The 12,124-nt window shown below is 43.4% G+C and overlaps 1 protein-coding gene across 6 annotated transcripts in view; it reads right to left on the bottom strand.

Annotated features, from left to right (window-relative positions):
• Window positions 1–12,124, bottom strand: part of LOC310803803 (band 4.1-like protein 1) — a 48,614-nt gene that overhangs the window by 7,389 nt on the left and 29,101 nt on the right. For 3 of the 6 annotated variants that reach the window (XM_083668706.1, XM_083668707.1, XM_083668708.1), the window contains exons 5-13: window positions 10,365–10,407; window positions 9,943–10,018; window positions 9,306–9,524; window positions 7,889–7,976; window positions 7,593–7,745; window positions 6,585–6,682; window positions 5,493–5,668; window positions 5,112–5,377; window positions 2,888–3,037 (exon numbers count right to left, since the gene is read on the bottom strand). In XM_083668706.1, coding sequence (XP_083524832.1) covers window positions 2,888–3,037; window positions 5,112–5,377; window positions 5,493–5,668; window positions 6,585–6,682; window positions 7,593–7,745; window positions 7,889–7,976; window positions 9,306–9,524; window positions 9,943–10,018; window positions 10,365–10,407 — 1,269 coding nt within the window. Of the gene's footprint in view, window positions 1–1,346; window positions 1,434–2,887; window positions 3,038–5,111; window positions 5,378–5,492; window positions 5,669–6,584; window positions 6,683–7,592; window positions 7,746–7,888; window positions 7,977–9,305; window positions 9,525–9,942; window positions 10,019–10,364; window positions 10,408–12,124 lie in introns of all 6 variants that reach the window. The other 3 variants (XM_083668703.1, XM_083668705.1, XM_083668704.1) reach the window with 2 other exon arrangements.

Genomic DNA, 12,124 nt, shown 5'->3' with positions numbered 1-12,124 from the left:
ACCTGAGCTGATGAATCGTCATGCTCTGCCTTTCCAGGACCATTCACAGAGCCTAGCCTGTTGTCTGCTGACTGAACCTTTGTGACTTTACTCTTTGTCTGGTCGCCTTCATCAAACCCTGCATCATACACTGCTGTTCCCTGAGTAAGAGTCTCCCTGTACTCTACCATTGATGTATCATGGTCTTTCTCGTTGCCTTCACACAGAGAGGCAAACAGCTCTTTCTCCTTCTGCTTTGCCTCTGTTGATCTCTCTTCATCTTTCATGATTCTTTCAGGACTCTCCCTCTGAGATGGTTCACCTTGCTCCTCTCTAGAACTACTGTGTTCAGGATTTATTTGTTTCACTGACTTCTCAGCAGGACTGTCCTCCCATTCGGATCCCTCATTTTCTTCACCGTTGGAGCCATCACCCTCTTTCTCATAGATGAACTCTTTGGACATTCCCAGGTTTAGACTCTGAGGTCTCTTCTTTTTTCTGTGTTTGTTGGGTTGATGCTCCTTCTTCACACCTGTGACTGGGACCATGTCATTCTCTGCCCCGGGGTCTGATACCACAGATATTTTGCATTGGGAATAATCTTCAACTGACTCTGTGGTTTCTGCTAATTCTACCACAAAACGGCTATTGCCAGATGGCTTTGATGATTCAGAACATTCTTCACTAGATTCCCTAGTGGATTTGAGCAATGCAAAGTTATCAATCTGTGCTCTCATCTCCTGCCCATCCTCTCCTGTAACCTCAATATGTATCATCTTGGCTACCTCTATCTCTTTTTTCCGTTCTTTCTTTCTTTCCCAAGAGGGATCAGCCACTAATGGAGGAGGAGAGGTGAGAGCATTGTTCTTTTCCTCTGCCTTCCAGTCATGGTCCTGTTGATAAGTGTCTTGTTTTTCAATCAATACCCACTCCTCAGAGCCCTACATGTTGATAATAGATAATAGATTAAACACAGTTAGAGTTGCCAACTGTAACATAGGTTATGAGCCACAAGGATGTGTTTTTACAGTATACACAGAGAGATAGTGTAGCAATATAACCTCCACAGTCATTTACATCTGTGTGGGTACTATTGGAAAGTGCATGCTAATATATTGGTAAACATTTGTCAATTATAACTGATTTACACTACAATTCTACATCAAATTGTACAAAATGTATAGACCGCACATAAACATTGTTTTTGACATTACAACTGCAGTAGGCCACATTCTTGGAATATAACAAGATGCAAGGGATTTCAGATGTAGTTGAGTTTACAATAGAACTAAACTGAGCCAGGCCAGTTTCATTAACAATAAATTGCCAACTACAGTATGTTATCAGTTAGAAGAGAGAAGTGCAACCTCTGGGGAAGTCACCACAGTCTTCTGGATGAAGCCCTCTACAGACAGGCTGTTTACAGGGTCCATTCCCCCCGCTTGCCCTGCCTCCTGAGGGACGGGAGGCCGAGCATAGCCCACCAGGAGAGGGCGAAAGAGAGAGTGGAGAAGAACCATTAGAGCCCTGACTTTGTCACTCTCACTGCAGCCAGACAGACTGGAGACCCATATGTATGGTGGCTTTTCACAGTGTTCAGTTAGAGTTTTAGTTATTTCAGGCAAAAGGGAAAAGGAAGGAGAAACAAGGGCAATGGGAGGGGGAACAATGATGAAATAGACTTAGGGAGACAAGGTAGTTCAACTATGTCACTCCTGAAATGTTGATCTGAAATCACGTTTGATCTGAAATCAATAACTCAAGGACCCTAGAATCAAATTATCAGATTATTGTAAACCAGCAACATGAGTGTAATTACACTCTGCCTGCGGCTGCCAAATCCACCTAACCAAATCTATATTTGCAATGCAAAAATAACATTTGCAGCTACATCAAAGGCATGATTTCTTCTGAATCTATCTTAGAAGTAACTCTTCCAGCAGAGTGAGATTTCTCAGGCTACACGTTGTCATCATTCAATCAGGGAGATACCATCTTTTCCTCAGATCAAGGAACATGACAGTGTTCTGCCCCTCGAGGATGTCTGATATTCTGGGGATATAATATGATTGTTCTCAGACAGAAGATGAGGCAGACAACATTAATGCCAAGAAAAAGAAATAGAACTATCTGAAGAGAACAATCTTATTACTGTTCCTTAACAGTGCAATCACAAAAAAAGTGATCAAAGCTTCAGGAGTCTTTTGTTACAGTATCTTACACAAAGGCAGCTTTTTACCGTCAGGGTAAATATTTTTACCGTCAGTAAATCTTCTCAAAACCATCTTCCATATCACAAGTAAGTAATTTCACCTTGGGTGACATTTCAGTCATCTTAAAGTAAAACTGAGGCTACAATGTACTCTACAAACATCTATCTGTACTAATACTGTACAGTAAAACCTAATGCATACTTTGTTCTTGTTCTTGTAGCATCTTGAGGCACTGTCTTCACATTATCCAAGAGATCTATAGCACTCTCTACTGTCACTAACTACCTACAATATTTTCATGAAGTCAAAATACAGTTATTGGTTATCTTCTGGTTTGAATCATTCAAAATGATGAAAAAGCCACAAGCACACAAGGCATTGACAAAAATGTCTCCCTATGAATAATGGAGCATAACACATTCTACCGCCTTAACCTCCAAGCACTCAGTGAGTGTCAGGAGAATCAACAGTAGGATCAAGGACACCCAACAACAGCAAGGCTGGAATATCAATGCTGTCAAACACAAAATCTTTGTCAAGTGCCAAAAAAGGTAGTTTACACTGAGTACTATCAGCATTGCCAGGGATATATTCATGGCATACAGTGGAGTGGTGCAAGGGCTACAGGTTGTGGATCTCTCAACCATCCAGCCACACTGGACCCTGGGTCCTCCCCGCCCTCATCCCCCACTCACAGCCTTCTTCTCAGGCGTGGCACCTGGGGAGGTTCCTGACAGGCGCTTCTCACGGTTCATCAGCTTGCTGTTCGGCTCCCTCAGGGCTCTCTTCAGCTCATTGATACTGGCCTGGTGCTTCAGTAAGACATCCTCTGACTTATCCAAAAACTAGAGAGAAAGAAACGAGGGAGAGATAGAGAGAAAGAGAGAGAGAGGGATAGAGCAAAGAGAGTAATGCATTAGCTATGACATCTATATAAATTACCACTGCAGTAATGACATTGACACATGGAATTTAATCACGTTATGATTCGATATGCATGAATAAACGGAACGTGATCTGAAATACATCAACGTTAATACAGCAGGCACACAAGAAAAATCACAAACACAATGAGTTAGCCACTCTAATGTCTCTTAATACTAGGGATTCAGCACATGGATCAAGTGCTTTGGAGTCTGATTGCTATTCAGTTCAGTAGTCTGTCAATTGATGAATATGACTTTGGGGATGCCATTAAAAACCCATGCAAATGAAATGATTATCTAACTACTAGAATAGTGTATAGAGATGAAACAAATCCAAAATAACTTTGAATGCACTCACAGCTACTTCCCTGAAGCCTGATATCTATTTTCCTAATCTAATGAATTGAAGGCTGATACTTTTAATTGATATTGATGCCTGATAGGCGCTTAGATGAAATGGAGTCTCAGGGCACTTCACCTGTTTCACTACTTAAGATAATAAACTTCACAAATTGCAATGTTCCATGATTATGTTCAATAGTATCTTTGTTCTAATCAAGGCTTCTTAGATGGTATTATTTGAACATGTTTTGGTAGAGACCACATGTTCAGCTATTCTTATATCAAAATCCTTTGTCTCCATCATATAACTGACATATGACCTATGACTGCATAACTGAATACTTTAGACAAGACACGAGCAGAGTCCTGTCCAGAGCTCTGTTGAATTCTGGGATCTGCAGTCCTCTCAGCAGAGCCACAAAGAGGCAGAACAGAGGAGCGGGTCACAAAGCACAGGGACAGGACACAATGAGCTGTACCTCCTGTTTGTGTCGAGGGGTGGTCTCCTGGTCCAACTGAGGGGACAGAGTTGGGGCAGGGGCAGGACATGGGCATGGGGCATGGGGCAGGGGTGGTAGGGGGAGTGGGTGTAGGGGTGGATGCAGAGACAGAGAGGAAGAGTGGACCCGGTCAGTCAAGGAGACAGGCAGACAGACTGGTAGACTGACCAACCCCAACTGGACACAACCAGCAGCAGCACACATAGAGACAAACAAGCACAAACCAGGAACACACAACACCATGCAGGCTGATCCATCATAGTTTTCACATCAAATTGTGTGTAAAAAGAACCTAGCCAGACAGACATCATGTCTAGTCATATTTTATCTCCACTTAAATGTGTGATTTGAATATCAGTACCACTTTGTGCTAAAAGGTAGAAATACATTACGCCCCCCCAAGGCATTGTCGACAACTACCGTAAAAATGCAGAGTCTGGATACAAAATTTGATGGAAAGTGTCGAAATTGTAATTCAAATGAAGGCGTTGAAGCTTAAATGTGATACTTTGGGTGCAACAATGATTATGGTACAGAAGATTACATACTAGAAGTCAATTACTGCTATCTTAACAGTGTAATATATGAGATTACTGAAAACAAAAACAAAATAGACAGACAGACTAACACAGACACCAAATACCTCCTGTTTATTGTCAACTGACTCAGCATCCTCCTTTTGCCAGCGAGGGTTAAAGAGAGAACACTTGTTAATGAAAGGCAGGGAGAGAAATAATGAACAGCAGAGGTTGGGGTAGCTACTGTATGCAGTATATGAAAGAAGTGGGAAGGGTTAAAAAAGGCAATTAGTGGGGATAGCGAGCAAGTCCTGGCCTCTAAACCTCTAAGTAGGAGTGAGGGGGCAGCAGAGTTAGTCATGACACATTCTAAGCCACCACTGCATTAAAACCCTGCAGGGACATACTGCACCCCTGGAAATACTGCTATCTGCACAGTGACAGAGCTACAAAAAACACACATTGAGCAGAGCTGCCATAGGTACACCACATACATGTATGCATTGCTATCCTATCATTGATTATAGCCTGTTTTCATGATAAAGTTCAATCTAGAAAAGGGTTTTTAGGGTATGTCCCTCCATAGTGAAAGTGCTGTCCTCTGCCTCAACCCTCCCACCTGCCTAACAGTACCTTGACATCCTTCTTTTTGCTGGGGGTGGTGGGCCTGTCCTCATCCTCCTCTTGATCCTCTGTTTGGTCCTCGTCCTCTTCTTGGTCTTGGTCTTGGTCTTGGTCTTGGTCTTGGTCTTGGTCTTGGTCCTGGTCCAGACTGGGCTCCAGCTCTGTGTCCTGCTCGTCCCCAGAGGGGCTGTGGAGGTGGGGGTGCTCGCTGACACTACGCTGGGACAAACCATCCTGGTTCCCACAGAGGGCCGACACTGGCCGTGAGAACTCTGCTGGAGGCAGACAGGAGAGTTGCATTTATTCTAAGGACCTGATATACAGTCCTGCATTAGTAGCACAGGAAGCTATCTTTGAGTTGAGTAACATAAGCATGGTAATGGTACTTACCTCCATCCAGGCTGCGGGAGAGCAGGTACCTCTTGCTGGTGGAGCGTTCAAACTGTGGAGCAGGCCGGTCTATGAGGGAGCTGGCCTGCCGGGACTGGGCCTGGGTCCGCCCACTATAGCGGAACTTAGAACCCATCACCAGGAAACCCTTAGGAGGAGGCTCTGGAGACACTAACCTGAGAGGATATATGGAATGAGGGAAGGGGTTACAATACTGGGAGAGGAGTAACTCATTATCCTTGATATACAATATTGTGGATGAGGGATCAAACACTTAACATTGTTAACATGAGATTTAATTACTGGGTGTAGTAGACAACAGTATTTATAAGGTGCTTAGAACGTTAGATTCTCCACTGTGGCACACAGTACTGTATTCCTGTTTACCCAGACCGTCAGGTGAGCGAAACTTAACTGAATCACATTTCTGTAGCAAAACAACCTACAACTTCACATATATGGCTTCCAAGCCTTAGGCAACACAGGCAGAAAAGCCCAGGTGACAAGTCATAACATGAGGAAGAAGAGACAAAACAGTTAGGGAAACACCCCAAGGCTGATGCAGTTGTGAAACAAAACAAAACATCAAAGCTACATTATAATCACACCTGAGCTTTCCCTGTTGAGGAATACGGAAGGGCTGTGGGCTGCTGATAAGCCCAGGGAGATGTGGACAGGAGAAAGTGGGTGCTGCTGGAATGGTGGATATATTATGAGTGCACTGTGCAGTAAAGTTGGTGTGGGCCAACTTGATGCACTTTGAGTTTCATTATACATGGCTGTTTGCCAAGGTATTGCTTCAATGGGTTTAATGTGTGGTATGATGATGCAGCTAAGTGGCTAGCATATGGACATCAAGTGTGACCAGAGGAGAGATCTAAAGATGAAGATGTAAGACATACAATAAATATCCACCTGAATGACAGGAAATAGCTAGCATGCTGTAGTGGAAGAGGCACACAAAGTGCAAGAGTGCATAACATTCAGGGAGAGTGGGCTATCATCATAGAGGGAGATGAGAATGTACATTAGAGATATTCCTGGATGGCAATCTGTCCTTCTCCTTGAAGGGAGCACAAATGCAGCTTTTACCTGAAGAAGGTGTGGTGCTCAATGCAGACCTTCCACAATCTTTTGGCAGCTCGGTGGTTGGGAAGCTTGAAGCCAATAGTACTTTCAAACTGCTCATACTGGAAAGAGAGAGATAAAGAGAGAGAAAGAGGGGTAGGGAGGGGAGGAGAGAGAGAGGGAGGGAGGGAGATGGAGGGAGGGAGGCAGAGGAGCAGGTGTTTACTGTGGTGCCATTTACTGAATACTGCTATTTTCCCTTCTGTGTGAGGAGGTGAAGGCAGTTTTGAATGACACCATATATTCCTAAAAACACTACCACTAATCCATCACTTCTCAGTCTGTCAGAATGGACAGTCTATGGCAGAACCAGAGTCTGGTAGTCACTCAAGACATGCAAAAAGTTCTGAGACAAAATAAGCAGTTTGACAAAGACACAGGCGGCAGTAAAACCATAGATGCCTGAGTCAACGCAAATTAATTACGAAGAAAAGTTACACCACACTTTTCTCCATATTATTGACCACCAAAATTCTCTGCTGAGCGGAGCAATGGAGTAAAAACTGCTCTTTTTAGATGTTGGGGATTTAACATGAGGGTGGTATTTCATGGGTCTATATTTACACTCTTCATCCCTCTATTCTGGGTGCTGCTGCTGCAGCTGCACTGGCCTGTGTTAAAGGGCCTCTTTATCCGGCTCTTTCACAAGCTCACTGTGGGGCTCTGTCACTTCAGTGGAGCTGGCCAGACAGCCTGTCACACTGGGACTCAGCATGGTGAGTAAGCTGCAGCGCAGCAGAATGGACAGAGCCAGACTATAGATCCTGACCCCGTGGTGCAGCAAAACTGTGAAGGGGAAAAGGAGATTTTCCAGCTCTCTGGTCAGTCCAACTGACCACACATCCGTTTCCTCACATTCTCAGCCTGGCTGTGTTTCTAGATATCAACAATAATAGAAACAGACGGCTTCTACTTTTTATTGTGAGGGGAAAAACACATCTACATCCATTTTCTCATTTGGTTGCATTTTACCTCTCCTGGACGGATCTTAATGTAGAAGTTGCTCCTCTTGTAGGAGATCTTGAGGATCTTTGGCCAGGCAAAGCGATTGATCCTCAGGCGGTCACGGTAAATCAGTAGCCCATTGGCACAAACGCCAAGCATGATGTCAATCCCTTCTGAATCCTGGAGGTGACATTAGAGTAGAGATGAGAATGAATAGGGAAGAGACAACATTAAAATAATAAAACAACATACAGTATGGGCATAAATACTCAGTTATCTGTAGATTAACATAGACTCTTAATAGATCATATGTAACAGCATACCTTGGCATGATGGAGGTCCACCCCATACATGGACAGCTTCTTGGCATTTTCCAGAAAGTTAATTTCTGCCTCTGCTGGAGTCATTCCCCTAAAGCATGGTAAAAAATACAAATCATAACCACAGACACCAGAAAGTCTTGAATATCGTAATATTCAGACCTATTTCTGAATATCTTAGAAATAGGTCTGATATGTTCATTCTCATATCACTCCTTACACCTCACCACCAGATCATTCCATGTCAAATCAATGGACAAAACAGATATAGAAATTTTTTCATTTTGTGGGATTCATATAGTATTAAATAGAATTCAAACCCCAAGTCCTACAGTACCTGATAATGATTAAGACATGAGGAATCAAAAATAATGGTCAAAAGTCACCCATGAACCCTCCAAACCCCTCCTTTAGAAGATTTTATAAACCATTATGGGATATCAATTCTCTATATCTGACAAGCAATATGAAGCTGCGGCTTGGAGTTTTGTTTTGTCATACTATGTAATGTATTTTTGTTTAATCTGGTAATCTGGGTGTTGCCCTGTACAAATATATTAGTCATTGAAATTGTGTCTAACGTCCCATTATACAGTGTGATAGTACCTAATTATGTCCACTAGATGGCGGTGTCCCTGCTATTGGGTGAACAAAGTGTGAAATTGTTTTATTGTTCTCAGTGCTAATTCACAACTTTACCTTCAAATGATAATAATGTATAATTATGTCTGACAATGACTAATATATGTGGACAGGGCAACACCCAGATTAGGGTTCCTAACCCTAACATTGTATGAAGAAATAAAACTCCAAGCCACACCTTAATTTTACATGTCAGACATAAATAAATGACATTTCATACGGCCGATAAAGTCTTCTAAAGGAAAGGTTTGGAGGGTTGATGAGTGACTTTTGACCATTGTTTTTGATTCCTCATGTCTTAATCATTATCAGGTACTGACTTTGGTCCAAATTGGATTCTATTGAATATTATATGAATCCCACAAAATGGCCAATTTGGGGACGGATGAAACAATTTTTCTACAAAACTAATGATGCAAGAATACTGTATTGTATTAACTACAGAACCTATTCAGAACAATCTGAGATGGTGGGTGTCCTGGTTTGTTGATTTGACATGGAATGACCCCACCATTACTCCACCAGTGGTGTGCCAACCACTGGTGCCAAGACAATGCAGGTAGGAGACCCTCTGACTAAGGAAATGTGGACGTGTTGGAGAAGCCTCCAAGTAGACAGCAATGACATATGCTGGGGCAATGTGGTGGCATTTGTCAGCATATGTATGGTGGGCTCTTTGAAACTGTCTCAGGAAATTCTTATCAACAGGCTCCAATACGGTTCCATATGAGAGATATTTACAACCAACACTCATATGAAATAAACATCATAGGGTTACCTGTAGTTCCGATGTAGCTCCATCACCCTCTCTTCCAGCTCGCGGGTCTGGTTGGGGGCAAAGCGAAAGTCACTGACATAGTCAGAGCCGTGGTCATCGTGGTCGTAGTCTCCCAGCTCAGCCTGCACGGCGTAGGAGCCCAGTAGAGCGTGGGTCACGAAGGAGCAGGGCAGCCGACCAGACAGCATGTCATCTCTCAGCTGGAGACACAGGTAATACCTGCCAGATGAGAGAAAGAAAGACGTTACTATGAAATACAGGCCTCACCAAAGTCAAGATTCAACCAGGGTTTAAAGGAGTTAATCCATAACAGCCAGTGAAATTCCTAATCTAATCCTCTGAATTATTTGACATGGTGAGAAATATGCAGTGTAAATGGGTGCAATCAGGCCACTCTCTATGTAAACGTTTACTGTTCACCAGGGAGAGTTCAATTTCAGAAGTGTGAGTTTTGTAACTACGGGGAGCATAAACCACAGGGAACTACATACTGTAAACAGGTAAATAGATAATAGTGTGTATGTGTGTGTGTGTGTGTGTGTGTGTCTGTGGTCTGTGTGTGTCTGTGTCTGTGTCTGTGTGTGTACAGTATGTGATTAAGTGAGTCCCAAGAGGCTCCCGGATTTCCCTTGCCTACCTGGTGATGTCTTCTGTGAGCTGGGAAGGGTCTGGAGGGTAGAATTTGACAGCGAAGGCAAAGTGCCAGGGAGCCGCTAAGGACAGGTACAAATGAGAGGTTGAGTTTACTTTCCATTATATATGAAATAGGTTGATGGTCACCTTAAAAATGTCACAATGAAAGATATATATACGTATGTCCCAACAGTCACCTACAATGGCATTTAAAACAGGTCAGAGTGAGCAAAAAAATAAATAAATACAGTATATGAATTGTATATTAATTGCTTTTGTCTGTTTTGTGTGTATGTGTGTGTGTGTGTGTGTGTGTGTGTGTGTGTGTGTGTGTGTGTGTGTGTGTGTGTGTGTGTGTGTGTGTGTGTGTTTGTGTTTGTGTGTGATGTATCTTTACGTGCTACGTGAGTGGGTACAGATACTTACTGCGCATCTGCTTCTTGATCTCCTTGGAGGGGTCCAACCAGTTCTGAAAGACAGACAGGATGGGGAATTCACATGGGGTCTGTGAGCGATGCAGCTAATGCACTCCCTGTTGCCACACTCTGATTCACTCAGAGGCTCTAATTGCAGACAGTGTATCCAGTGAAAGCCTCTCCATATGGTTCAATGGAGGGAAATGGGCCCTCCCCCACTGAGACGTTCAGCATGAAGAGACAAGCCTTAATTCCAGCATCTGTTTTCCCATTGTGATACTAAATTACCACTGGCCAGTTATCTTATTGGCTTTTGTAAGACCAGTCTGTGTAATGACCAAATTCACCACATGGGGAGCTATATTATCCAGCATACATTACATCAGCCTTTCCATAATAAAGCTGACATTCAATGCACATCACCAAGTCTCTTGTGAAATCTCTCAGATCATGCCAGCTCTTTAACAATCACACCATGCACATGTGCTGTGATTTGAACATGAAGCATGCACACACCTACTGTATTCTAAATAGTGAAGCAGTATGCAAATGAACTGACTGAGTGAGTTCCCTCAGCCTGAATGGCATAGCCCAGCTGCTAATTAATGCTAAATGTCTTTTTGGCAGGCATTATCACATCCGTCAGGGTGGAACTAGGGGTGTTAAAGGTTCAAACAGCACAGCAGTCCAAAGCACTGTGGTCATCACGGGAAAATCATGTTTGTGTTCCTGCCAATTTGAGATATACAAATGTGCGCACACACACACAAACACACACACACACACACACACACATACACACACACACACACACACACACACGCACACACACACACACACACACACACACACACACACACACACAAACAAACTCTCACAGACACACGATCAAGTGAGCTCCTCTTATGCTTAATCAGCCCCCTAAACACCTTAATGAGCTAGACGCATTTATTATCCTCCTGAATCTATCTGATGTCTGCCTGGGCCAAAGAGCATTCAATTACTAAAGCGCTCTGGCTCCTTTGTGTCTTCTCTATAGAGCACTCCAGCTGGAATAACACTGTTCACTGCTCTGCTATCGGGAGTACTGCAGTCATAGTTCACAAAGCAATCATAAACAGAATAGATGTTTTCCCAAATGGTGTGAAGATAATATCCTGAAAGAGAGGCAAGAGAGGAGACTAGGAAAGGACATTTCAATCACTTCTTGTTTGGCTTGAAGTCACAGAGGACCCCAGACGGCGGGCTCAGGCTGGCCTCAGATAAGCCTGTTTTTGAAGAGCAGGTCAGCCCTCAGGGGTACCTATGCTCTGAGAGATAAATGCTTCAACATTTACCGTGTTTACCTCTCCTCCGCTACCACACTGTCAGTGTCTGTGCAGCTCGCTCCGATCAGGCCTAGCTCCAATCAGGCTTAGCTCCAATCCCTCAACTACTTGTGACAGAACAAGTCCAGACAGGTGGGTGTGTCTCACATCATTTTGCCTTTCTCCTTCCAAAGCCAGATGAATCCTCCATCCAACCAAGTGGCCACCATCACTTACCTGGCCCGAGGGGAAGGTGCACCAGGGTAAACCCAAATCAATGACTTCCCACAAAGCCCTGATACAGGCTGACAGTCAGGGCCATTAACTTCTGTCTTGGAGCTAAGCCAATTTTAGCCAGTGGACTAATAACCATAATGACACCATTTTACAACAATTACCCTGCCTAGTGCAGTTTAGGGAGTCAACAGAGATCAATGGATCACTAAGCAGGCTTTCTGATGTT

Source organism: Argentina silus, assembly GCF_951799395.1.
Source record: "Argentina silus genome assembly, chromosome: 4".
Classification (NCBI taxonomy): Eukaryota; Metazoa; Chordata; class Actinopteri; order Argentiniformes; family Argentinidae; genus Argentina; species Argentina silus.
This window is presented reverse-complemented; position numbering and strand designations above follow the sequence as displayed.